Source organism: Pezoporus wallicus, unplaced genomic scaffold, assembly GCF_028554395.1.
Source record: "Pezoporus wallicus isolate ANWC-B61680 ecotype Strahan unplaced genomic scaffold, APGP_CSIRO_Pwel_v1 contig_2025, whole genome shotgun sequence".
Lineage (NCBI taxonomy): Eukaryota > Metazoa > Chordata > Aves > Psittaciformes > Psittacidae > Pezoporus > Pezoporus wallicus.
In genome coordinates this window covers 4,565,113-4,589,005 of record NW_026640253.1, presented here as the reverse complement: position 1 = coordinate 4,589,005, position 23,893 = coordinate 4,565,113, and the positions used below count along the sequence as shown (strand labels likewise).

The window sequence follows — 23,893 nt, the reverse complement described above, 5'->3', positions numbered from 1 at the left end:
CAGAACTTGTGATAAACTGTAATTCCCAGCTCCCAGACCCAGAGAGGTGACCCTGTTTGCCATACAATACTGAGTCTCTGCAGAGGAAAAAAACAAACCACTATAATTAAAGGTTTTCATAAAGAACAGAAAATGTATGTTTTGCTGGGTGGAGAAACAGAGGGGAAAAAGGAAGGGAAAAAAAAAACCAACACAACCCACCCCAAAACAAAACAAAGCCCACCAAACAAACCAACCCACAGCTGAGGGGTTTTGGCAATGAGACGGTATCCATTACCTCAGTGTTTCAAGTCTGACGGATCTAATTCAAAGCTCACTGAATTCATTTGGAAAGACAAAAAAAAAACTCACCACAGTGAGAATTAAAAGGCCAAAGTAACATAGGGGGTAGGGTGTGTGTTTTGGGTAAGGAACAAATATCATAAAGATTTTATTAATTTCCCATTCTCATTTCTTCATGTTTCTTGTATGCGAAGCAGTTATATTGCTTATAGATAGCTTAGAGTTTATGCTCCCACCAGACACCCACATTTAACATTATTAATAGGAATGTCACACAGCAGTGGGAAAATACAGTTCAGTCAGCATTTTGCTATAAAGGTATATTAAAATGCCTGCTGTATGCCTCTCTGTCAAGTGAAGTAATCAGTGAAAAATTGTATCTAGATTGCACATAGGACTACCAAGGCGGATTGATGGGAGCCTCATGTTTTAAATTTCGAGGATTATACTAGAAATGGTCTGTCTTTTACCCAAAGCCATATTTAGAGCTTTCAAACCTAAATCTGGATGTCATTAACAAGGTCCAAAATAAAGTTTTTAGAGCTCATAGAGAAAGTTTTTAGAACTCTCACTTCTCACACAAAGTACTTAACGGATAGGATAGGAGAAGAGGGTACCCCCCTAGTCAGCAGTCTGAACATAATAGAACCTGTTCCGAATGGCACAAGCTACCCTTCTGTCAGAAACAGCCTTCTCTGAAAAAGCAGACTCAGCATTTAAATTAGATTTATGCCAATATCCTTGCGATTCTAACAGAAATCAATCCCCGTTATGACTTTCTAATTCAAGGTATAACACAGGCTTGAACAAAACTGATGAGGCATGGTTTTTGTTACGTGGTTGGGTGGTTGTTTTCTTTTTATAGCAACTTTTTTTCCCCACTGTACAAATCAGTAATCTGAATGCGGCTGCTCCTTTGATACTTTAGCTGTACTAATTTGTACTGACTTGCATCCCATTCTTTGATTTGCACATTAAACCAGTAATTCTCTACTACATGAGTCCAAGATACTGTAGAGCAAGTCAGACTTTCAGGCCCCTGTGTGAATTACACTGCTCTCTATATCTTGGAGGAAACTTCCCACACGCTGTTGTGTACAAGTTACCTATTATCTTTATTAAAAAGAAAAAGAGGTGAAAGACACAACTGAAACCAGAATTAAATTTACAAAAAAAAAAAAAAAGGTAACTTATGTCATCTACATGATAATTTAATTGTAATTTAGGGCTATAGTTAGCTGAGTGATAGCCCCACTGATTTAAGATCTGCTGCAACTCAACAGTGGAAGGCATGGCAGTAAGTACTAAACTGAGAATTGAAGAGTCAATGCTGTTGATTAGCAATGTAAAAGACAGTTAATTTCAGAATTCAAAGAATAAACAATTTTTTTGCATTTTACCCTACAGACAGGACTCCTCCAGCCAAGGCACTGGTCCCTCCTGCCTGTTTTTTGATTTTTCAGAGGTGCACTAAGCTAGATAAATGAAGCAAACAGGAAAGCTTTTGTCTTGTGGTTAAAAAGCATAGCTAGAAATGCAGCTTGATTCTTGAAACCCCATTTGCTGAAATACTAACCAGGCAAATGAGCCTATTCTAAAATGCAGCAGAGATTGAGTCAGTCTGTGACAAAGGGAACCTTCACTCCAGGTCCGTTCTAGTGCTTATCTTGTCTCTAACGGAAACATTTTTCAGTCGCAGTGGACTTCAGTGGATGGGCACTGGAATGTTCTCTAAACTATATACAATATATCATACTGCTGTCATACAGTAGCAATGCAACAAGTTCACAATGTTTAATCCAAACAATTCTTTTTTCTTTTTTTTCCTTACCATCTTTAAAGGGAGGTCCAATCCAGAACCGAAAATCCAGACGTTGCCTGGAATTGCAGGAAAACAATGAAAATGAATTTGGATTTCAACTCGTCCTTCAGAAATGCACTGGACAACGCTGGTCTATAACAAATGTCCTGAAAAGCTTGTCATCATAGCAGACTAAATTTTTTACCCATTTCTTTTGCTACTGTGTAGCGAATACTGCATTGTTGCCTGCTGTACTGTATTCCTCCTGCCCTTCTACACCCACCCACTCCCAACCCTGGTTTCTTTTCTCCTCTCTTATGTCCATTTGATTTTATTTTGTGAGTGTGTGGAAATTGGGTCTGTGGGCTGAAAATAAGACATTTTTTTTTCACAATGATGTTTTCATGGCATTTATAGAGACATTGAATGACAGGTGATGGGTAGGCTATCCTAAAATATTTTACAACTGTAAATAGGAAACAAATGGAAAATATTTATAACTCAAACTTTTATTGAATAAAAAAGTCCAAACACTGTTACTGTTCAGCTGTCTCCATGGAAATCCATTTGGAAGTTAAGTGGTAGTTTCGCCCAAGCCTGATCTCTCGCAGCAAGTTGTTGCCTACTATCAGTGTTCTCCAGACTTGTGGTAAAAAGTCTTACCTGCACACTAGAAGCTGGAGTGAGGGAGGATTTTCTCCTTTCTCCCTCCAGGGAGACCCGTCTAGGTCACTTGAGCTACTGGTGTGCAAATATAGGTGAAGATGTGGTGCGGTGTATGCAAGTGTATAGGTGTATAATGTGTACACACTCATAAATTTCCTCACCAATATTACTAAATCAAGTCACAGAGAAAACCCCAGGGCTCAAGTGAAACAAGGAAGAGAATCAATTTAAAATAAAAATAAAATAAAATAAAATGCTACAAGAGAAAAGCAGCACCTGTTGGAAGAAAGATAAAATAAACCCTCTGACATTTCTCAATGGGTTGGCCTCCATTTCAGTGACTGCACTTTTCTTCCAATTGCTCATGGTTCTTACAACTGCTTTTTTTAAATGCACTGTGCCCTGGATACCACAGACTTGGATAAAAATTGCTCCATCCAAGAGCAATAGCAAAAAGTATGAATACACTCTTTCTCCCTGCCTTTAAGGAGATGGGAATGCAGTGCCATCTCTCTTCACAGATAAGACTGGGATGAGGAGAGGAAGAAAAAGTCTGTTGAGATAGAACACTGTATTTCCAGCTGCTTTTATTTGTATGTAAATTCCCTCTCTTTTATTACCCTATTTGTTCTTTTTATTTTGTTGTTTGTTAACTTAAGTAACAGTCATAACCTCTTTTGGAGCTGGTTATGGGCCAAACTGTCTTTTACAGACTGCCTTCACATTCAGGACCAGATAGCAGTATTGTTTCTTAATGACTGTTTAATAAGTCATGTGGCATATTAATTATATGTGTTCAACCTTCTGCTATATATAACTACCATACATCTGCCTCTTAGAGAAGAAAACGCTGAGCCAACAACAGGAAAACAGTATTAGCCAATAAAGACAGGCTTAACACCTGCACTTGGACCAATTTCAGAGCCCCCTCAGGCCTGTTTGAGTGAAAACTTCCATTAAAATGAGAACCCTGGAAGACCATCAATAACCCAAGTGTCAGGGTACCACAGCTAGACAAGATAAAGACACTTTAATTTTAACCTGTGGAGAGAGAACAGAATGTTGCTGCAGAAGCGGGCCAAGCTTTTTGCACACTGGAGTATGTGCAGTGTCTGTCCCGATGGGAGAATGCTCAGTGCATGGCATGCATTTTGAACATTCCCAAGTTCTGCCACTCACCAACTGGACTTATATTTCACAGGCATTCCAGATGAATGAAGAGGAAACAGCACATTCAGATAGAGAAATCACAGAACTCAGAGTAACAAGTTAAACTAAGCTTCCTTTCAGAAAAGATAACCAAGACTTCAGTGCATGGAAATGCAGCCATAACAGAAAAACAAGTAGTACAGATCAAACCAGCCTCTTCTGGATACTTACAGGTCTACTGCACTCTGAGCAGGCACTTTCGTGATTTGATTTGAATTTTTTTTATGAAAACTGAGGGAGAGAGTTCTTGTAAAAAAGAAAGACTTCACAAAAGTGAAGGAGCTGAGCTCTGAATTGTTTTGTTTCATACAAAATGAGTATTTCTAGCATTTGTCCAAAGCAAATAGCAACTATTCCCAATTACATTGCAGCAGTGTGCTGATGTTCACTGCTGAAGTGAGATAAAAAACCCAAAAACAACTCCAGTGACCCAATGTGGTCTGACCAAGCAATGATGGGTGCTATCCAGCCTCCCTGCTACATGCCCGTTCTAACGCTGCTGCTCCCCTCAGTTCCTGTGGGGCCTGCACTGAGAGACAGTATTCTTCCGCTTCTCTAAAACAGAACAACATTACTGGGAATCCCTCAGTGGTACCTTGTGAGTTTATATTTGATTTCAATACAATTCTAGTAACTACAGTGGAAATAAAAATAAACGTTGGAGGAAAAGAAGCCATAAATCTAGACTTGAAAGATTACTTTATACTACAGCAATTCAGCTATATGTAAAATACATGCATTATAATATGCTTTTACCTTTGTTTATAACATGTAATAAACGTGGTAACTTACATAAAAAGGGAAATGGGTTTAAATCTGTGGCTAAACATACTAAAATGGTAGAATAGAAAAGCAGCACCCATTATTGTGCACTTTCCAAGACCTAAGGACTCAGAAAAGATTTTGTTTGAAATGCCTCTTCTCCTGGAAGAGAGAGAAAACCAGAGCAAAACCGAAGGACACAGCCAACTTTTTCTAGACGTGCTTACACTAAGTCTTGAACTTCCTCACCACCACCTTCCTTTACAGATACACAGGAGTTACATAGGTACAGCAGCATATTGATGAAGAGGCAGTTGCCAAAGTGATAAGTAAGTAGATGTCACATGTCATTCTATACTAGGTAGCACTGAATACTCAGCTGGAGTGTTCCCTACAGAGAAAGGGAAACATTGAGATTTCAAAGCTATACATCAATAGAATGCTCCAGAATATTGTTTACACCCTAAATTACTTAATTTATATATATATATCTACACCACTAAATCCATATATGTATATAAATTTTCATATAAAACATAAGCATGCATGTACACACATACTGCTGGGAAAAAACCCCCACGTTATAGCGTACTTCATCTGTTAAAGGCAGAATCACAGAATGGTTTGGGTGGGAAGGGACCTTAGAGCTCATCCAGTTCCAACCTGCTGTCATGGGCAGGAACACCTTCCACTAGACCAGGTTGTTGCAAGCCCCATCCTACCTGGCCTTGAACGCTGCCAGGGATGGGGCAGCCACAGCTTCTCTGGGCAACCTATGCCAGCGCCTCACCACCCCCACTGTAAAGAATTTCTTATATCTAACCTAAACTTGACCTTTTCCAGTTTAAAGCCATTACTTCTTGTCCCACGTGGCCTATCACTGCGCTACCCAGAATACCTTCATCACTACCACGTAACGCTGAAAAAAAAAGCAGAACATAATATCATCATATTTCACCTTTTGTTAAAATAAACGTTAAAGGGTTACCACAGGGTTAAGTCAGAATAGCTTCTCAAAACCAGAATCTAAATCAGTTGTGCTAATACAGAGGCTCAGGAGGCAATCATAAAGGCTTTTGAATAAAACAGTATGTTCTCTACTGATTTGCTGTAATAGGTCTTAAAATTCCCCCCTACACACCTTGCTTTTATCATAAAAATACTTAGAAGTGCAGAACATGAGCTCAGGAATGTCATTCACAGCTACATTCTGAAACAGCAAAGCAATGTATATTTGTTTATTGACTAACACTAGCTTCGCATTGTCAGGTGGAATTGACTGTTTTACCTGAATTCAGTCTTGTTATGCATAGACTCAGAAGGGGATCTTTGTCATGTGAAAACTGCTTTTAGCATCACAGAAATATACTTTTCATCATATATTATTTCCAGTGAAGTAGCCTCATTTGAAGTGCATATATGATAGGACAGAATTATCCAATTAAAAGAATATCTGTATTTCCACCTTATGATATGAAAACACCAAATATATATTGCTTGCAAAAGGGCAGAGGTAAATGCAATTTCTGTTCAGCTTTTTAAAGGAAGAATGATTCTAAGGAACTGCTGAACCACAGTTTAGGTGACGAGAGCTCAGATCTAAAAGAAAGTTAAAAGACGTTAATTCCACCCTCTAAACTCTGCTGACATCCTTGGTCAGTGGTCCTCTCTGTGGGTGGTACAGATTTTTTATGAACAACAGAACACAAGATTTATATAATACTGACACTCTCTTACTACTAGAAAGCTCTACAAAATCCTGCCTCTTCTGGCAGCTAAACTTGGGTGCCCCATAACCCAAATCCACAGCTATGCTGCAATCTTTGCTCGCTCATTTATCCACAAAAGGGAAGTCAGATTGTCCCACCAAATCTAGGGGGTTATTGATGCCTCACCTTATGGGGGCAAAAAAATGCATCTCCCTGGCCAAAGGCAGCAATTTGGTAAATCTGTAGCATAATAAATCTAGTCCCAAACCTCAAACACAGCAGAAAGGACACTGGCTGCAGAGGATTGCCGCCTCTCCACTGGGCCAGAGAATGAAGAGAAAGCTCTTGTCAGCACACACAGAAAGTACCATAAGCCTCAGCTTGGCACTTGATCTTTTCCCACTGGTAAAATCACTTGTTTCTCAGTGTTGTATTTCCTCATCTTTAACACTTGCTCTAGAACCAGCACACTAACAGTTATGCTCAGGAAGATCTGTTCATTTTCTGAAAGCACCAATAAGAACTGAAATACCTGTATTTAAAGTGGCCACACATGACAGCAGTTCTTATGCCAGTTGTGAATAATTTGCTGTAGATGACATGGACAAAACAGCACTCATTTCAATTCAAAACAAACCACCAAAGGCTACATTCTTCAGCCTCTATTAATAAGGGGGGTTTGCTTCATATTTTTGTTATTTACTGTTATTTTCAATTTTTTATGTTCTCCCAGACATTGTTCAGCTATATAATGAAAAGTAAGTCTTTTATCACCTGAGTTCCAAATGCTCTGGAAATACAAATAAAGAGAAGATAGTAAAAATATTCCCAAAACTTCTGTCCCAAATACATCTACAGATGATCTTGAGCAACCAGAGATAAAACAGAAACTGAAACTCCTGCCACTTCCCAGAGTCTGAAGACCACCGAGCAGGTCTTACTCAAATCCAAACCTAAACATTAGCATGGAAATAGTGAAATGCTGTAAAACCTGCTAGCAACAGTCATGAATCCTCACCTAGTGTAAGTCTACACACATATATTGGCTCTGAGGAAGGTCATCAGTTCCATAGTATGAGGAACTGGCCTGAATTCCCAAAGTATGCCTCAAGCAAGACTCACACTGAATTCCACAAATAACCTCTGATCATACATGGGTGTCAGTGGTGTTCAGAACTGATGTGCACTCCAACTCTATACAAAAAGTGAGCTTAACAGCCACGCTGGATGCTGAGAATACCTTTCTAACAGCTGAAAAAGTACAGCACAAGTACTGCAGAGACAAGAACTAAAAGTTACCCTATGGGCAGCAACTTTCCAAAACAGATCTAGTGTTCTACATATTTATGCTGACCATACCTAGTTAGATTTGGCAGCCAGTTGGAAAAAGCTTGTTTTCTCAAGAGGTGAAGAAAGATCCTCATCATGCTAGAGAAGTGAATCATCTGGATTTTTACTGTTCCTCACATGATATGCATGTTTTAATTGGGAACAAAAACCCAGTATCAGTAGTGACTAAATTTCAGGCAAGTATCACTTTCCAAATCTTGCTTACATTTCTATTCTGAAAAAGTAGAGTTCAAATTTAAACTGAATTACTCTGAAGCCCCATACAGAAGCTATATATTAGATACCTAATACTTCTGCCTACAGCTAAATGTAATTCATGCCACTTCCATTTTTTCCATCTTACTGTTATAATTCCTATGTATGTAGTAGTCAACAAAGTTAAAGAAAAAGCCTTTCAAATTTGACAGCAAAGAGACAGAAATATTCAAGATCATGCTTCAGATTTAAAACAGTTCATATTTAAACCACTATATTGTTTGTCCATAGCATGACTTTTATCTGCTTGGTCTCACAATCAATAACTGCTGCCAAGGATGGCAAATTTGAATAATTCTGCTTCTTGAAAGTGATGCTTTCAGGTATTAAATCCTTGACTGACATTTCCTGGGAGAGATTAAATCACATGGAGCTTACATCATCTGAAAAGATCTGAAAATAACATTGCATATCATATCTAAGCTCACACAAGTCAACGTTTACTGATACAGTTTCAGAAGCCTGTCTATTCACTTAGACTTTAGATTGCCTGCAGAAGCTACCCTTTACTTTATGGAAAATATTCTCAGGACCTTTCATGAAATGTAACTATTATCACATAATCAAATTAGCTAAAGAGCTATCATCTTTTCTTGCATGTCAATTTTGTTGGATGACTTCAAGAGTCACATGCTTTCCAGGAGGAACATTGTTATTAAAACCTGACTCTTGATTATTACTTGAATTACAGCCTATTGATCTATGCCCTTCTTTTACCTCCATACAATATCTGGCACTATTAAAGGCACTATAGAATCAACAGACTATTAAAGTTTACTACATGAGTAAGAGGTACAGGAAAATTGAATTTTCTAACAAATTTGCTGACAAGTTACACCTCACACTTCCCCAGAGCACTGATACATATATATCACTGAAGACTTTTAAAGTGATCAGCTGTGTCAGAGTTCAATAGTCTCTTAAAATCATGGGTGCTAATTTGCCTTTTTGATAGTGAGACTGCTGGAAGGAAGCTGCAGGAGTGTAGTCTGCCAGCACTTCTGTCTGTATCCAGGCATGGCTGAGACTGCATAAAGAGGGAATAGGAAAAGATACGGAAACACAGACTCAGGTTGCTTCATGTTGCAATTCCTAGGAATGCTTGGAACCAACAACAGTTTTACATCCAAGAAAATGGGTTTCATGAGTGCTAATTTGAATGCAATTTTCATTTGACTCCCAGACTACTGTATACTATCAGAGACCGCTCTCTAGTTATTTGATCCAACAGAAAAGTTTGGATAGAACACAGCATATGGGAAAAGAAACACATAGTCAATGTTTCATCATCTTTATAAAAGAGGTACTAGTATGTAGGATGTGTTTTCAAAATAGCCTAGGACTTCTCATCTACATAAAGACAGAATATACTAGTTGAAAATCAGAGAGCAAACAAGAATATTTTCTTCTGCTGTCACGGGTGTCCCTTGGAGCTCGTAGCTGAAGAAGCAAAGCACAATTGTACATACTGATCACTTGGTATTTACCCTAGCAGAAAGGCAGTTATCCAGTTAGAATGAATGTGCAGGAAAACAATGTGGAAAAGCTGATCAGGCAGCACCCACTTGCCTTGCACAAAGCCATGTATGGTGAGAGCATGTGCTGATATTCACATAGCTATTAAACCTCTGCAACTTACAAATTTTCTGTCCTTCCTCCAGTCATCAAGCACTGAGCTCCTCATTCTAAAGCTAGAAATCCATCACAAACCTGACCCTTAGCTGTTTTTCCACACTTAACCTTACAGGTGTGCAGCATTTAACTCAGAGAAATCCCACTGGCACATGTGACAACAGTTGCCTGTGAAACACCAGCTTTCTGACCTCTCCAGGTACTTTACTGTTACAGTAATAACCACCACAAAAATAGTGCAAAACAAAGTTGAAACTATAAAAGGAAACAAACAGCTGAAACAAAAAGTTAAGGAAAAAATTAGTCCAAGCCCAAGTCTGGCTTGAAGCCAAAGAAGCACACGCAACTTTCCAGGTAAACTGCAGACAAACACCCAAACGCAAATCTCATTTCACAGCTGGGAGGTATTGCACTTGAGGGACTATCCACAGAGGTTATACAAACACTGCTGTTGAGTATTCTTAAATTACCCATTAACCACAGAGGCAACAGTTTCTGTCTGACTCTTGTTAGATACTTGGATAGGACCTCTAGACACCCAATAAATGACACATATCACACTTCCCTGGGAGCAGCACATAGAGGTTTGGCTACCAAGACTGACATGCAAAACCATCTTGGCTGTACTTTCACACAGGTCTTATGGCTACCAAGAGATTTGGAAGTAGTGCTCTGATACCATGTCTATCTGTGCACAATCTGCAGTTATGGGCAGCCCTCTCTTCCCTATTGCATAGGGAAGGGGAATGTTAACTTAAAACACATTACCAGAATCCTCATCTTACTCCTTGGCAACAGGGAGCATCTTCTTCCCCCATTCTATCAGTCACATGCAGTTGAGCAAAAGAGATTTTTGCTTCTCCCAAACAGTACAGTAGAAATACCAATGAAGACACCACAATAGTTGCCATAACAACTGCTTTAACTGCAACTGTAGTAAGGAGTACAATTTCTTCTTTGTCCACAGACTAACAATATCTTTATTATTGCAAAGAAGACCTGTGTAAAGAGCTGAATTCTTTTAAAGCCATTACTTTTGAACACATATTTTAGATCTGCAAGAATAAAAGGGGAGTGCTTTTTGCTGTTCAGAAAAAAAAACAACAATACTGATTAATACTTTAGGCCCCTGTATATTTGTATACAGTTTTGCAACTTCCAGCCCACATACATACAAAAACCCCAAGAATCTTAGCAAATGAAACTTGTCTCTACTGAAATGGAAGTAACATCCATCAGGTTGTTGGTAGGGAAAACACTGCTTATACTTCACAGGTAGCCTGAGTCCATTTTTTGTCTTCTGCCTAGGTTAACTGATCAGTAGCAGCACAAGGCAACACTGACCATCAGAGAGATCAAAATACTTTCCTTCATCTCTTTATCTAGCGGGAGGCAGGGGCTGAACCTCGCTTTATGTTGTCATTTTTGAAGACTGCACTTGTCAGAGATTCAGTTGTTCCCTATCCACTCTGCACAAGTAGGGGACACTACCACAGCAGCTGGTTTGGCCTGAAACAGTTGCTACAGACCAGGAAGGGCGAACCATGTACGATTTTGGCTGTAGACACTCACTCCTCCTGCTTAGAAAAGGTCAGAAAAAGCAAAGCAGGTTTGATGAAAAAGGGTGTAAGACACCATAGGTGACAAATCTGTCCCCTGAAGTACATCTTGCAGGAGAAACATGGAGTGACAGCTTCATAGACCACAAACCACAAAATGATTCACAGTACTTAATGGTGGGAAGGATTCTCAAATTGTTAAGCCTTACCTCAGTCCCCTCATGCGTAACAGAGGGTGTGCCACACCTAAGACAGGGCGCTGAGGGTGAAGTGTTAGGTGTAAGCAATCGACACAAAGTGCACAAGATACCAAGTCCACTTTAAGGTGGACTTGCAGTATGTGAACATGTATATGGCAGAGAGAGGGACTACACACACATTTTTGCAAAGTCTTGCAAGAATATAATATGTTTAACATCTGGTCACTGAGGAAATGAGGTAGCACAGCCTTCTAGTGATTTATTATTTTGTTTAAAATCCCAAAGGCAATTACCTGAAATTATCTTGCAGATTCTTTTTAGTGCTCCAGTCCATTTGCTCATAGCACCTTAGAAAAGAAGTAATTCCATGTGCCTTAGAAACTGCAAACACCATAGCCACTGTCTGTACACAGTGGGAATCCAAGTTGTTTTTTACAGCTGTTACTAAGAGCTAACATCACAGTTCTGCAGATAACCATTCTGATATCCCAGTAATTCAGGGCCAGCCTTGCTCTCCTCACTCCTGCAGGCACTCAGCCAACGTCTCAACACTGCTGTCATTCCCCATGCAACAGAAGAAAATACTGGTTTAGTTTTTCAATGTATTCCACAAACCGGTAATTTAACACAGCTTATTCATGCAAGTATTACTTCCTCTGGGAGAAATTCCCCAATAAATTACAGCAAGGAATTGTTTTATGCGATATGTTATATCTTACTGCTATACATATTTACAATACCAATTAGCAACTGCTGTAATACAGGGAATCATTTGAAAATGCATTTGAAGAGACAGCAATACAATATTTAGGAACTGTTGTTTTCTACAAACCCCTTTTCCCAGTAGCCAACTTAACGGACACTGATAATCTAATAAAAGGTTCCTTAGCTTGTCGATATTCAGCCTGTATGCTGTCCAATACACATCGATGGGTCAGGTTATTTATGCTACTGCCTTCTATATCAAGAGCGCTTCATAAATGCTCTTCTGTGAGCTGTACCTATGAAATGTCCAAAATTATCTGCTTCTAAATGCTCTTCTGTAGTGATGAATTCAGACCAGTTAAGTCAACATACCTAATTCCAGTTATTTGTGATTGAATCAAAACTCCACATTTTTGTAAATAAGCAAATACACAAATAGTCATTCAGTTTCCCTAAAGACAGATTGGGCAAGAACCCAGGATGGACATGAGAAGTCAGTTGCTAATGATGTTTTACAGTTATGTCTCTAATGATGGTATATAATTACAAGCACTACAGCTATTTCAACTTAGCAATCATTTACCTTTTCAGAATTGGTATCTTGTAATTGCTGACCATTTTAGTACAGCTGCAATTCCACAAAAATACTGAACTAAATTTTATGTTGTTATAATGAAGTGCTTACACTTGCCATAGATTAAACAACAGAAAGGACACATAGCAATGTTTCAACCTTGGAGTTAGGAGACGGAGCATAATTAGTCAGAGGGAGAAAGACTTTTCACCTTTTTTTTTTCCCAAATTCAGTCTGTTGCTAAACAGCAGTATTATACAACATTATATGGTTTGATATACTCCTGTCTATGAAATGTATACTAAGAATATATTTCTGTATGTTCTTAGTACTTCTGGGGAAGTACTAAACAGGCCTCACATTTCTAAAAAAAATTAATCAATGAAAGTACATCAGAATTTTAGGCTGCCTTGTTCTGTATTCCTTCTCAGAACTTAGCAAATACAGGTGCTCAAGCCTGAGTGATGCCTTTCATAACGCCTTTCGAAAGTAGTCTTGTAAGGCTTTCTCCTGTGCAGTGTATTTTATCACACTAAGTTTGTAGTGTGATAAAGTTATTGCAGTGGAACCATACTTCATGAAGAAAAATTAAAGCTACTGCTGCCACAATCTTTGCTAACCCACAGGTGTTTGGTGCAGTGGTTTATCTCCAGACAAAGGTTTCAGGGGACCTACTTTTTAAGAATACCAGCAGCATGTTCCTATTGTTACCATGACAAAACATCTGTTCATCAAAATTATTAATATTCTGTGAATAACACTGCCAAGCTAACCGATAGTGTGGAGCTAGCGGGTGGGCTGCTGTGCTAGAGATGTGGAAAGTTCTCTCATCAGCTTTTTTAAAGTCTAATTTTGGCCAGAAAAAAACAAAATTCATGCAGAGGAAAGTTCTTCTCTTAGCTCCACTGCTGCTAATAAGACCACTTTCTATGGTCTCCAAGTGTTTTCAATCCTGATCATCTGGATATCTTCTAAGGCATTTTGAATAACTGGATCTTATTTTTTTTTCCCAGCTGTCGTATCTGACTAGTCACAGTTGGCAGCTAGTCAACATTTCAATAGCTATTATGTTGTATGTAAGATACATATTAAATAAGCATCTAACAAACTCTTTTCCCATCATATTCCAGTAAGATGTTTTGCTTGGTTATCTCACCTGAATATCTTGAAACAACAGTACCACAGTGCTTAACCTTGCAGTTTCTTTACCATACAGCAGGCAGCTGTCACATAAGAAGGTTGTGAAGAATGAATCAATGTTACTTGTAAAGCAGGTGTGGAGCATATCCTCACAACATGTTCAGTTCTCTGCCAAGGAACTTCAGCATATAGCACAGGATATGTTAATTGATTAGTAAAATTGATGTTTGGAATAGAAAGCATCCTCATCATGCAAAATGAAGCACAGGATGACATATTTTCAAAAAACTCTCACAACTCCAAATAAGCTCACTGATAGTGCCTCTCTCATCTGAGGATTTCAAAGCTTTTTGCAGATTAAATGACTTTGAGGTACATCACTCCTCTTCCCATTTGGCCGAGAAATAACTTCCCCCCAGTCACATGCTATAGCAAATCGCTACCACCAATAACCAAGGGGAAAATTTTTAGGGGCAGAAATGGCTGTTAAGTGTCCAAATGCCGTTTGCGCATCCAAGTAGCTTCACCACTAATACTTGCCACCTACTTATACCAGTGCTTTAAAGTTCTGCTTAGATAATTTATAATTTATAACATCCCCATGAAATAGGTAACTAATTTATCTCTACTGTACAATGAGTTAAAATGAGGCATAGGACAGTTAGGTACTTTGTTCAGACCGTTCAGCAATCTATGAACTAATCCAGGGTGAGAAATGAGTAGACCATGATTTTTGAAGCATGTGTTCAGTTCACATCACCATAAAGACTGTACTCTAACATATTAATACTCCTTCCAAACATACAGATGCTGAGTTTCATCCTCAAGCCATGATCAAGAATTCTAAGCAAACACGTCAGAGTATCTGACTACTGAATTACATGCGTGCTGTATTACGCAGATAGAAATATAAGTAAATTACACTTTTTGACAGACAAGCTCAGCCAAATGTATTTCATTGGAAAAAAAGTAAGTAAGTGAAGCAGTACAGAATGACTTTATACTTCACTATTAATGGAAATTAGAATCAGACAGGAGTACAGCACTAAAATTTGGCAAGTTCCTCCTTGAGAACATAGAAATATGCACCCTAAGCTTGTAAGTGACTTTGAGAAAATAGAAACAAACAAACCCCAACAACACATAGAAAGCCAAACCCACCAAAAAATGGGGAAAAAACCCCAATAGTTTCTCACCCCTGTCACATTAGGAGGCAGCTGTAAGTTTACTCTTTTGGGGGGGGGGGGAGGGTGGAAGGGACAGGACACATAACCTAGGAGTGGGGAAGAAAGAAAGGAAAATTACATGGTTATATATTTCTTGTATGGCCCTTTTGCTTTTCTTCTCCCAGAGCTAAGAGTATAGATTAAAGGTTTTATGATTATGATTGTCCATGGAATCTTGTACCGGATCTTTATCATAGACAGCTTGAATTCTGTAAAGCTTGTACACTCTTCCTGCGCATTCATGGCACTAAAAGTCAGTGCTGCCTTGTCACAGGGCAACTGCATATAATTGACTGCACAGACCTGTTGAGAAAGGCTACCAGTGGTATTTCAGCAAGAAATTCAGAACTGGAGAGTTTGGTACCTTCCCCACAACAGTGCATTACTCATTGAATTGCCTCCTCTCAGGGTATTCAGTCTGAGGATAAATGCTTCTAATATATATTATTGCAATAGCATTTACAGAACACTCATTGCTCTACAAATACAAAAGGAGTTCTCATCCTTGCCCTAAAGAACTTAAAATTTGAAAGTAACATAAATGCAGAGGGAAAGAATACCACATGCATAAAGCATAAAGGGTGCTGTTCTCAGATGTTCTTTGCATGCAGGTAGGCATACAGAAACACAAACGAGCCCTGCACCTACATTTCTAAGTAAGTGTGATTGCCTGGGCAATGAAATAAAAACAGAAGAGTATATCCGGCCAACAAGACAGAAATTGAATATGAACCTTTGGGAAGGCGTTTTAGGTTTGAAAGAAAGCAAATGATCATAGTAGCCTGTAAGGATCTGTATCAAAAAGGAAACAATAGTGGTTCTACTGAATGCAAGAAAGACTAGGAGAGAAAAAGCTGACAGTACCAGCCTGACAAAGTCTAGAGTATTTGTAATGTTCAAGCCTTTATTCTGGGAAACCTAGGCTCAAATACAAAAACACTACCCAACATTAAAGCAGAATGAGCAATTCAGGCACCTGCATGATCAAGAGGAAATGCTGTTGCTCAGAGCAAGCACTTTGAAGAAAAGGCTTCTTGTATCTGCTGAAATAGGATGACAGGACAGAGGATGAAGCGAAAGAGAACTTAGTTCTCTGGTGTCTAGGGATATAGCAGAAAGACGGGAATAAAAATCTGAAAGACAGAGGAAGAAAAATCCTTAGTTCCAGACTGCTTTTGTTGTTGGTTCCTGGTTTGGGAGGGGGCTGTTTTGTTTAAAAGAATAATAACTGATTAAATACCACTGGTTCTGAAAACAAAAGATTCTGTAATTCCCTCTGATTAAACTCATGCCTGGCTGTTCACTATCACTGACACACAGATATGATAGGACTGACGTGAAAAGTAAAACATAAAGCAAAAGCTGTATATGCCATTTCTTAAGTAGCACAATCTTCCAGTTACTACTAACTACTGGCTTCTTCTAAGTGCTCTTTTTATTTGTAGAAATACACATTCCTCCCTATCTGTAAAATCTAAAGTCTTCAAAGACTCATCCTTATCTGCACTTGTCACTGACTCAGTCTATTCAAACCCAAGTTGGTCTGTCTGGATTTACAGGGAACTTTTGCAAAAAAATTATTTACACTTGCTGCCCTCCACTGTTGAGAGAAACGGGAATCTCATTCATAATTAGAGAAACTGATATTCGAACTGCACCTTTTCTCAGGTCCCTGGACCCAGATGATAAGCCAAATATTTTTTATTCCCCTGAAGAACTCAAGTTTTGTCACTCAATGCAATCCTAACAAGTGTCAACAACATAGATTTAATGTAAGCCTCTAAAGCATTACATCCTCCAACGAAAACAGTATGTATGACCTACAGATATGACACGACATACGCTTTTTTTTAATCTAAAACTGTTCATAAACAACTTTGCCCAGCCCTGAATCATCCTGCCACCCCCAGCTCTATGCGCTGCCAAAATGCCTCCTCCATCTGTGATATCTTCTTAAGCTATAAGCATCTGGAACGGTAGTGTTCCAATTTGACTTCTAGGCATAATACAACATAACAGAGTAAATGATCATGAACTATTTGCAGTATTTCACTATGCCAAACAGTCAAAGCAAGCAATCAAAACAAACAGGGAATAAGACCGTTCAAAAATCTGTCAGCTAGAAGAGGTAAGAAACAATAAGGAGCACAAAGCAGAACCAGAAACTTAGAACTCCATCCAGTTTCTTTGTCCAGCTGACAACTGCTCAGAAAGAACTATTAACTTGTCAGTAGGGCACAAATGGTGATTGTCACCCTAGAGTTTATTTAACATGGAACCCTGGGTGATGCCAGAATGAAGCCCACTCAGCAAGCTCAGTGTGCTGGACAATACACACTTAACAGGATTGTCATTCTAACACAGTTCCGACAAAAGGAATCCCAAATTAAGCAAACAAAGGTGAGAAAGCAAGCTTCCCATGTCAACTTTTGAAGAGTAATAATTTGGCATTAGGAATCTATTGTTTTCTTAGGAATGGTAGTTGTAGGAATGAAGGGAGATAGAACAGAATCTGAAGATATGCAGTCAAACTGTAACTCTGAAGAAAAAAAACCAGTCTATTTCAGCAAACATAAGCTTGGAAGTGGAATGCAAGTTTTACTTAAAAACTCCTGTAGAGAGAGAGTAGCCATACTGCAAAGTCGTAAAATGCTCAACTGTATAAAAAAAATACAGTTAAAAAGACTACATTAGCCATCAAACTTCCTTAGTAAAAGACAACTCTGAACTACAATGCAGAATACGGACAACGCATATGAGTCTGGATAAAGATAAAGCTTGCCTGTACCTGAGAAATTTTATGTTTTTTCAAAAAAAACTCAGAACACATATACAAACAAAAACCTTAAAAGAGAATGTTATATTGTTATCTTAGCAATAGTTTTCTATTTGTAATAAGATCCTTGATGGTTATAAACCAAGGACACTTCAATTTAATGTTCAATCCAAAAAAGGGCTGAATGAAGGTTGAGAAATGGGGCATTTTGAAACCCCAGAAAATTACTAATATTTAAATGCCCATTAGAAACATCACCTATGTCAGTACAAAGACATTTGCAAAGAGGGTTGATTCAAAAGACCTACTTCACTTAATCACAGTTAGAGAATGCTTATGTGAACAAAGATTTTACAGTTGTCCTATTTAGAAGCTTGGGTCAAATATAGACCAGGGACCAAAACTGAGTGTTGAGAACTACTGAGGAAAGTAGATGCCAACTGTCATATTTGGATGAGGTGAGAATAAAGCAGCTTAAAACTCATCCGAGTGTCCTATGCTAGGTTATTCTGTTCAGACTTTGTTTCTCAGCACAAACAAGTCTTTTACATGTACCTTTTACCTCCAAAGAGATGCTATGTTTTTTGTGAAATCTAGAAAACTTGCTAGTGGGATCCACTCACTGTATCAGCTGTCTGCCAGTCCTGCTTATATTACCAGCTAGAGACAAGTCTTCAAAAATGCCAGTTTACTTCATCATTTCTTTATCCCAGAATAGGTCTTATTTTCCCCCTTTTAAGAAGCCTTATTCTTTACACAACATTTTTAACTGATGTAGACTAGAAGTGCTGTAAAACTCCCTATGGGCATTTCAGAGTTCACAAGCAGTCATTTGAATATTCTAGAGCTGAGAAAACTCAGGCACAAGATGAAAGCAGAGTCAAGTTCTGGTATTCCTGTTGTAATCAACTCATAAAGCACTTCTATTTGAAGCAACTACAGAAAAACATTCTTCAAAGCTAGTTTCTTCATTTATAGTTCTGCACTTGGAGTCTAATCCCCAGTAGAACTTTCATCTACTTTTTAAACACAAATACTAGTAAATTTTTTTTCATTAGGTGAAGTGTCAGATAGGAAAAATTTGGCATGTTTTCTGATGAGCTCACTGGCATTAACAGTTTTCTGAAAGCTATTCCATTTGTGGAGGAAAATAATGACATTTTTCTTTGAGATACACTGACTGTAGAACAATGTAGAATACAGCTCTGTAGCATGAAATAGCAAACTTCCAAATTTCACTTCAGAAATAGCTTTCACTGTTAATATGTATGATTTGAGTAATTTTGTCAACAAGAAAAATCGTAACAAGTGGGACAATACAAGCCTCATCAACTCAAATGCCTAAATGAAAAACAAACTTAACAATAAACAATAGCATCTTGGTTTGGGGAGAAAACATTACAGATTACCTGAACTTCCTTATGCTAGGGAAACTGTGAAATGACACACACTGATGCAGATGAGCTACTAGTTGACATTAAATTTTTCAGCTTAAATACGCAGCCAGTCTGAGCATGGCCAGCTTTCTCAACACCTGACATAGTCAAAGTCCTTTCAAAAACCCAATCTAAAAATATTTGCTTTCTGGCTTTAGCCATATTATAATTGAATCATTGCCAAGTTGCACCAATACAATCTTTACATGGAAAATAGCTAAACAATTGCTGGAACACTTCCATCTTAAAAATTCTAGGTGTTTCTTTGAATGATTCATGTGCATAAACATCTCCTGCATAATACAGTTCTGTCCTCTCCAATCTTAAATGAAAATCAGAAAGGAGGAAACAGTTGGTTAATATGAAGCTTCCTGTCATTTGACACGATTTCCTTCAGCAGAAGTAACAGCCATTATTAATAAAGAATAGAAATGCATCCCTACAGTCCTTACTGTAGTGACCTTATTCGAGACATACTTATTTTTTAGCATTTTCAATAGGTTTATATTCCACCCAGACATGACTAATGTGATAGCAAAGGTTTTAAAGTTAATTGCAACAACTTACTATTTACATGTCTTAGAGCTAATTCTCAAAAGAGAATTCTTCAGTTTATATTTACAGTACGGTGGTCAACCAGAGGATAAAACAAAAAGCACACTGTCGCATTCTGGAGTAATTTGTCAGACATGATATGCTGATAGGAGGCCTGCAAAGAGCATTGTCAAAACTCCCTGGCCTTCTTCCATGTGCTCTGAATATCTCAAATTTCCAGACTTACAAGTTACATATAGGTAACTTGAAGAGATAAGAGAAGCCTCAGATTTCATTTAGATTTTACTAGGTGAATCTTAAGAAACACAGTATGTTTATAGCAGTGTATAGGTACTGCTGCTCCATAAACAGAATACAACTTCTCCGTCTTTGAAATCTTAGGCCAAAACAACAACAACAACAACAACAACAACAAAAAACACACCACAAGAAAACACTAACTTGCCCAAGGTCACTTATCAAGTCTGTCAGAGATAAAAATTAGACTCAGTCTGAACTCCAGACAGCCTTCCTTTCCTCTTGAATCTTGGTTAGTCCAAATGACGCACAATGTGTTTGTGACATGGCACAGATGGGAGATGACTGATCATTCTGAACAATTCCAGGCAGCTCAATAAAGTGGATAAAAAAATACTCAAGGTGCAAAGTCTGAAATTCTGATTTAGAAATATCTGTGAAAACAAAGTAAAACTTATTCCTTTCCCTGTCTATTTCAGAATCCATCAACTAATTTGTCCCTTTTCAGTGCTGCAGATTGCCTGGAGAGCAAATTAAAATATTCATCACCTTCCTGTGAGCCCCTAATCAATTCCTTTTCTGTCTAAGTCAGGGATATAGATGCCTGGCACAGCAGCCGATCTCTTCCAGCTCTAAATGATCAAGTACATGAAATAAATAAAAAAAGCCTCAGAGATCATTCTCTTCCTACCTACTAAGCACAGATCCTAAAAAGTACTGAGCATTGTAAGACTTTTGGTTGATAATTAAATTTTTGATAGTGAATTAGCCTATGAAGTATGAAAAATTCATCTGTCCTGTACTTAACACCTAAAGAGACTCCGTTATCCTCAGGTTTCACTTTCATACCAGTGGCTACATAAAACTCTAGGTGAAGCTTCATAATGTGTACTTGAGAAATTCAGCTGATTAATAGTTTTCCTTGTCAATAATAATCAGTACACTCTATATGCTACAGGCCAACCTGTTGTCCTTGGTTCAGCTGTAAGTTATTTTTCTCCTTCTTAGTAGCTGGTGCAGTGCTGTGTTTTCAGCTTTAGTCTGAGAACAATGCTGATAACACACTAATGTTTTACTTGTTGCTCAGTAGCACTTACCCTGATCAAGGACTTTTCAGTCTCTCATGCTCTGCCAGTGAGAAGGGGCACAGGAAGCCAGCAGGAAGCAGAGACAGGACACCTGACCCAAAGTAGCCAAAGGGGTATTCCTTACCACAGCATGTCATGCCCAGTATACAAACTATAGGGAGTCACCCAGAAGGCCTAGATCACTGCTCGGGTCAGGCTGGTTATCGGTCGGCAGTGGTGAGCAATTGTATTGTGCATCACTTGTGTTTATTGTTTTCTTTTCCTTTTCCCCTTTTAGTTTTATATTCTCTCCCCTTGATGTTTCCCTTATTGTTATTATTATTAGTGGTAGTGAGTTTGTATGATACCTTAGTTACTGGACTGGTCTTATCTTAACCAGTGGGATTTATATTCTCTCAGTTCTCCTGCCCATCCCTCCAGGAGCCGCGGGAGAGGGAAGAAGTGGGGGAGTGAGAGAGCAACTGCGTGGTCCTGAGTTACTGGCTGGGCTTAAACCACAAGAGTCCTTTTATTAATGTTTATATTTGTCAGTGTATTAACAGTCATACTTCCACATCAAAACTTACGAAGTAAAAATAATTTACTCAAAGACTCTGAAAAGCACACACAGAGATGAAATCGGTACTGGGGTACTCAAATGCCTCCAGTGCTGTGGAAGACAAGAACTTACTATAGAATACTAAAAAGGAAAAATACTCATAATCTTTCAAGCAGAATTTATGTTTGATCTTCAGTTGAAAGCAATTCAACTATTATTTCTGATGAACTGCAAAATCCTATAGTTGAATGAAGTAAGTCATGCGTAGCCTTTAGGAAATGAGAACAGTTTGAACTTTGAAAATTAATAGAAAACTCATCTTAATGGAAAGCTACTATTCAGGATGGTTCTGTGCTCTAAATTAACATTGACTTCTGAAGAGTCCTGGAGAAATTTGCACCACTTCAGCAAGCACTAATCAATACCTAGAGAGTGCTGCTGGGCAGGGTTATGCACCATTTCAGAGACCTCCACAAGCCTGACAGAGAAACTACAAGTTGAGAAAGCATTCCCTTCAGTACCTTTTCCTTGATATAACTGAAGCGCTAAAATTACTTCATTTTAAGAACTACAAAACTAAGAGAAATTCTAGTAACTATCTAGGCCACCTCCAAGAGTGAAAAGTACCCTGGTTTACAGGAAAAGACAGTCTGCATCAACCTGTTACAGACTTGTTTTCCAAGATTCTCACATACTCAGTCATGTAGGAGTAGTCTTTCCCTAAAACATAAAAATTTAACCTACCCTGAACTTGGAAATCAAAGTGACACATTTTCAAAATAACAGTGACTACTGAAAATTTTAGCTACAGTTTTTAGATAAGTAAATGGCCCAATCGAGGCCACTCAATTACAATTTGCTAAAACGCTGAGACACAGCCCTCTTCTTCACCCTTTGCCCTCACCTCCCAAATTCCCTGAAATATACTACCTCAATCAGTATTATGTTAAACCTCTTATTTTCTGTGTCCAGCATCTTCATACATAAATACTCATCCAGTATTCAGAGAAAAGCAACCATTTTGTTCTTAGATATTAAGCTCCAAAATGGGTAACACTGATTCTGTTTCATTTGAAAGAACAAAACACAAGCCACTAATACCAAGAAAACAAAAACAAAGCAAAAGAAACCCCAACTCTGAAATGCTTTGTAAAAACGAAATAAACTACCTCTATACTCTAAAACCCAAGGAAGGTGTTACATCTATGGAATGGTTAAAAGCCTTGCCTCCGTAACTGCTCGCTACTATTTCCTTTCCTGTTGCTTTGTATCTTAAAGCAAATTAAAGCTTCCTCTAGATGAATCATAAGTGTTTTAAAAATCCACACTTACTGATATATTTTTATAACATTCTTGTTGCAAACCATCCTTCTTTAATCCTATCAACACCACTTAAAGAAAAAGACTCCAAAACACAGCAAATAAAAACAAGTCAGGGTGACAGTCCTTTAAAAACAGTGCAGGGACATCAGAACAACAGACTGGGTTTGGTAATTATTGCCTTTTAATCCAGTGTCCCTGCTCCAACAATAAGGCAGGAGATTTAAATGAGATGCATAAACACTGAAATATAGGAAAGCAAATTTTTCCAACACTCAGTAGCTTTTAGGAAGAATATTAGTAGCTGCCTGATAGCCTTAACAGTTTGACTAAACAGCTCTACTCTTATATTAACAACAAAAAATACATGCACACACATAGACAACCTAAAGCCTACAGTTCATCACTATGATCCAGTACAGAATTTCCTTCCAAATCTGCCTTTCCATACTGGAAAAGGAGAAAACAGTGAGAACTTGAATGCATGACAGAGAGCTGATAGGCAGACACGGAAGACACATAATCCATCTTTTGAAATAAAGTCTCAAAACCACAGAAGTTAATTCTGCTACAAGGCAGCATGGAGTATTTAAAAAACAGGGTCTTCACCATGCCAGCTTATTATCTGAGATGAACCAATTATTGCAGCCCACTCTTCCCAGGAGTTTGAGCTAGAAGCTCAGATCTTCAGAACTTGCTACATCTCTTATTTATGAATTGAGACACTCTGATCAACCATGCTAGCTACTCTTTCCTCCTTCCCATTTTAATCTTTCAACAGTCCTTTGACAAAATTCTGTTTCAGACAAATGTACAGAGCAGCATTATATCCAGGGCAATTCTCTGAAGATTATTTCCTATATTAATTTCAGA

General features: G+C 38.3%; 1 protein-coding gene across 2 annotated transcripts in view; it reads left to right on the top strand.

Annotated features, from left to right (window-relative positions):
• GALNT18 (polypeptide N-acetylgalactosaminyltransferase 18) overlaps positions 1-2,619 on the top strand; it is a 242,084-nt gene extending 239,465 nt beyond the window's left edge. For both annotated transcript variants that reach the window (XM_057418169.1, XM_057418168.1), the window contains one exon: positions 2,125-2,619. In XM_057418169.1, the coding sequence (XP_057274152.1) occupies positions 2,125-2,271 (147 nt within the window). In that variant the 3' untranslated portion in view covers positions 2,272-2,619. The remainder of the gene's footprint in view (positions 1-2,124) is intronic.
• Positions 2,620-23,893: the final 21,274 nt, after the last annotated feature.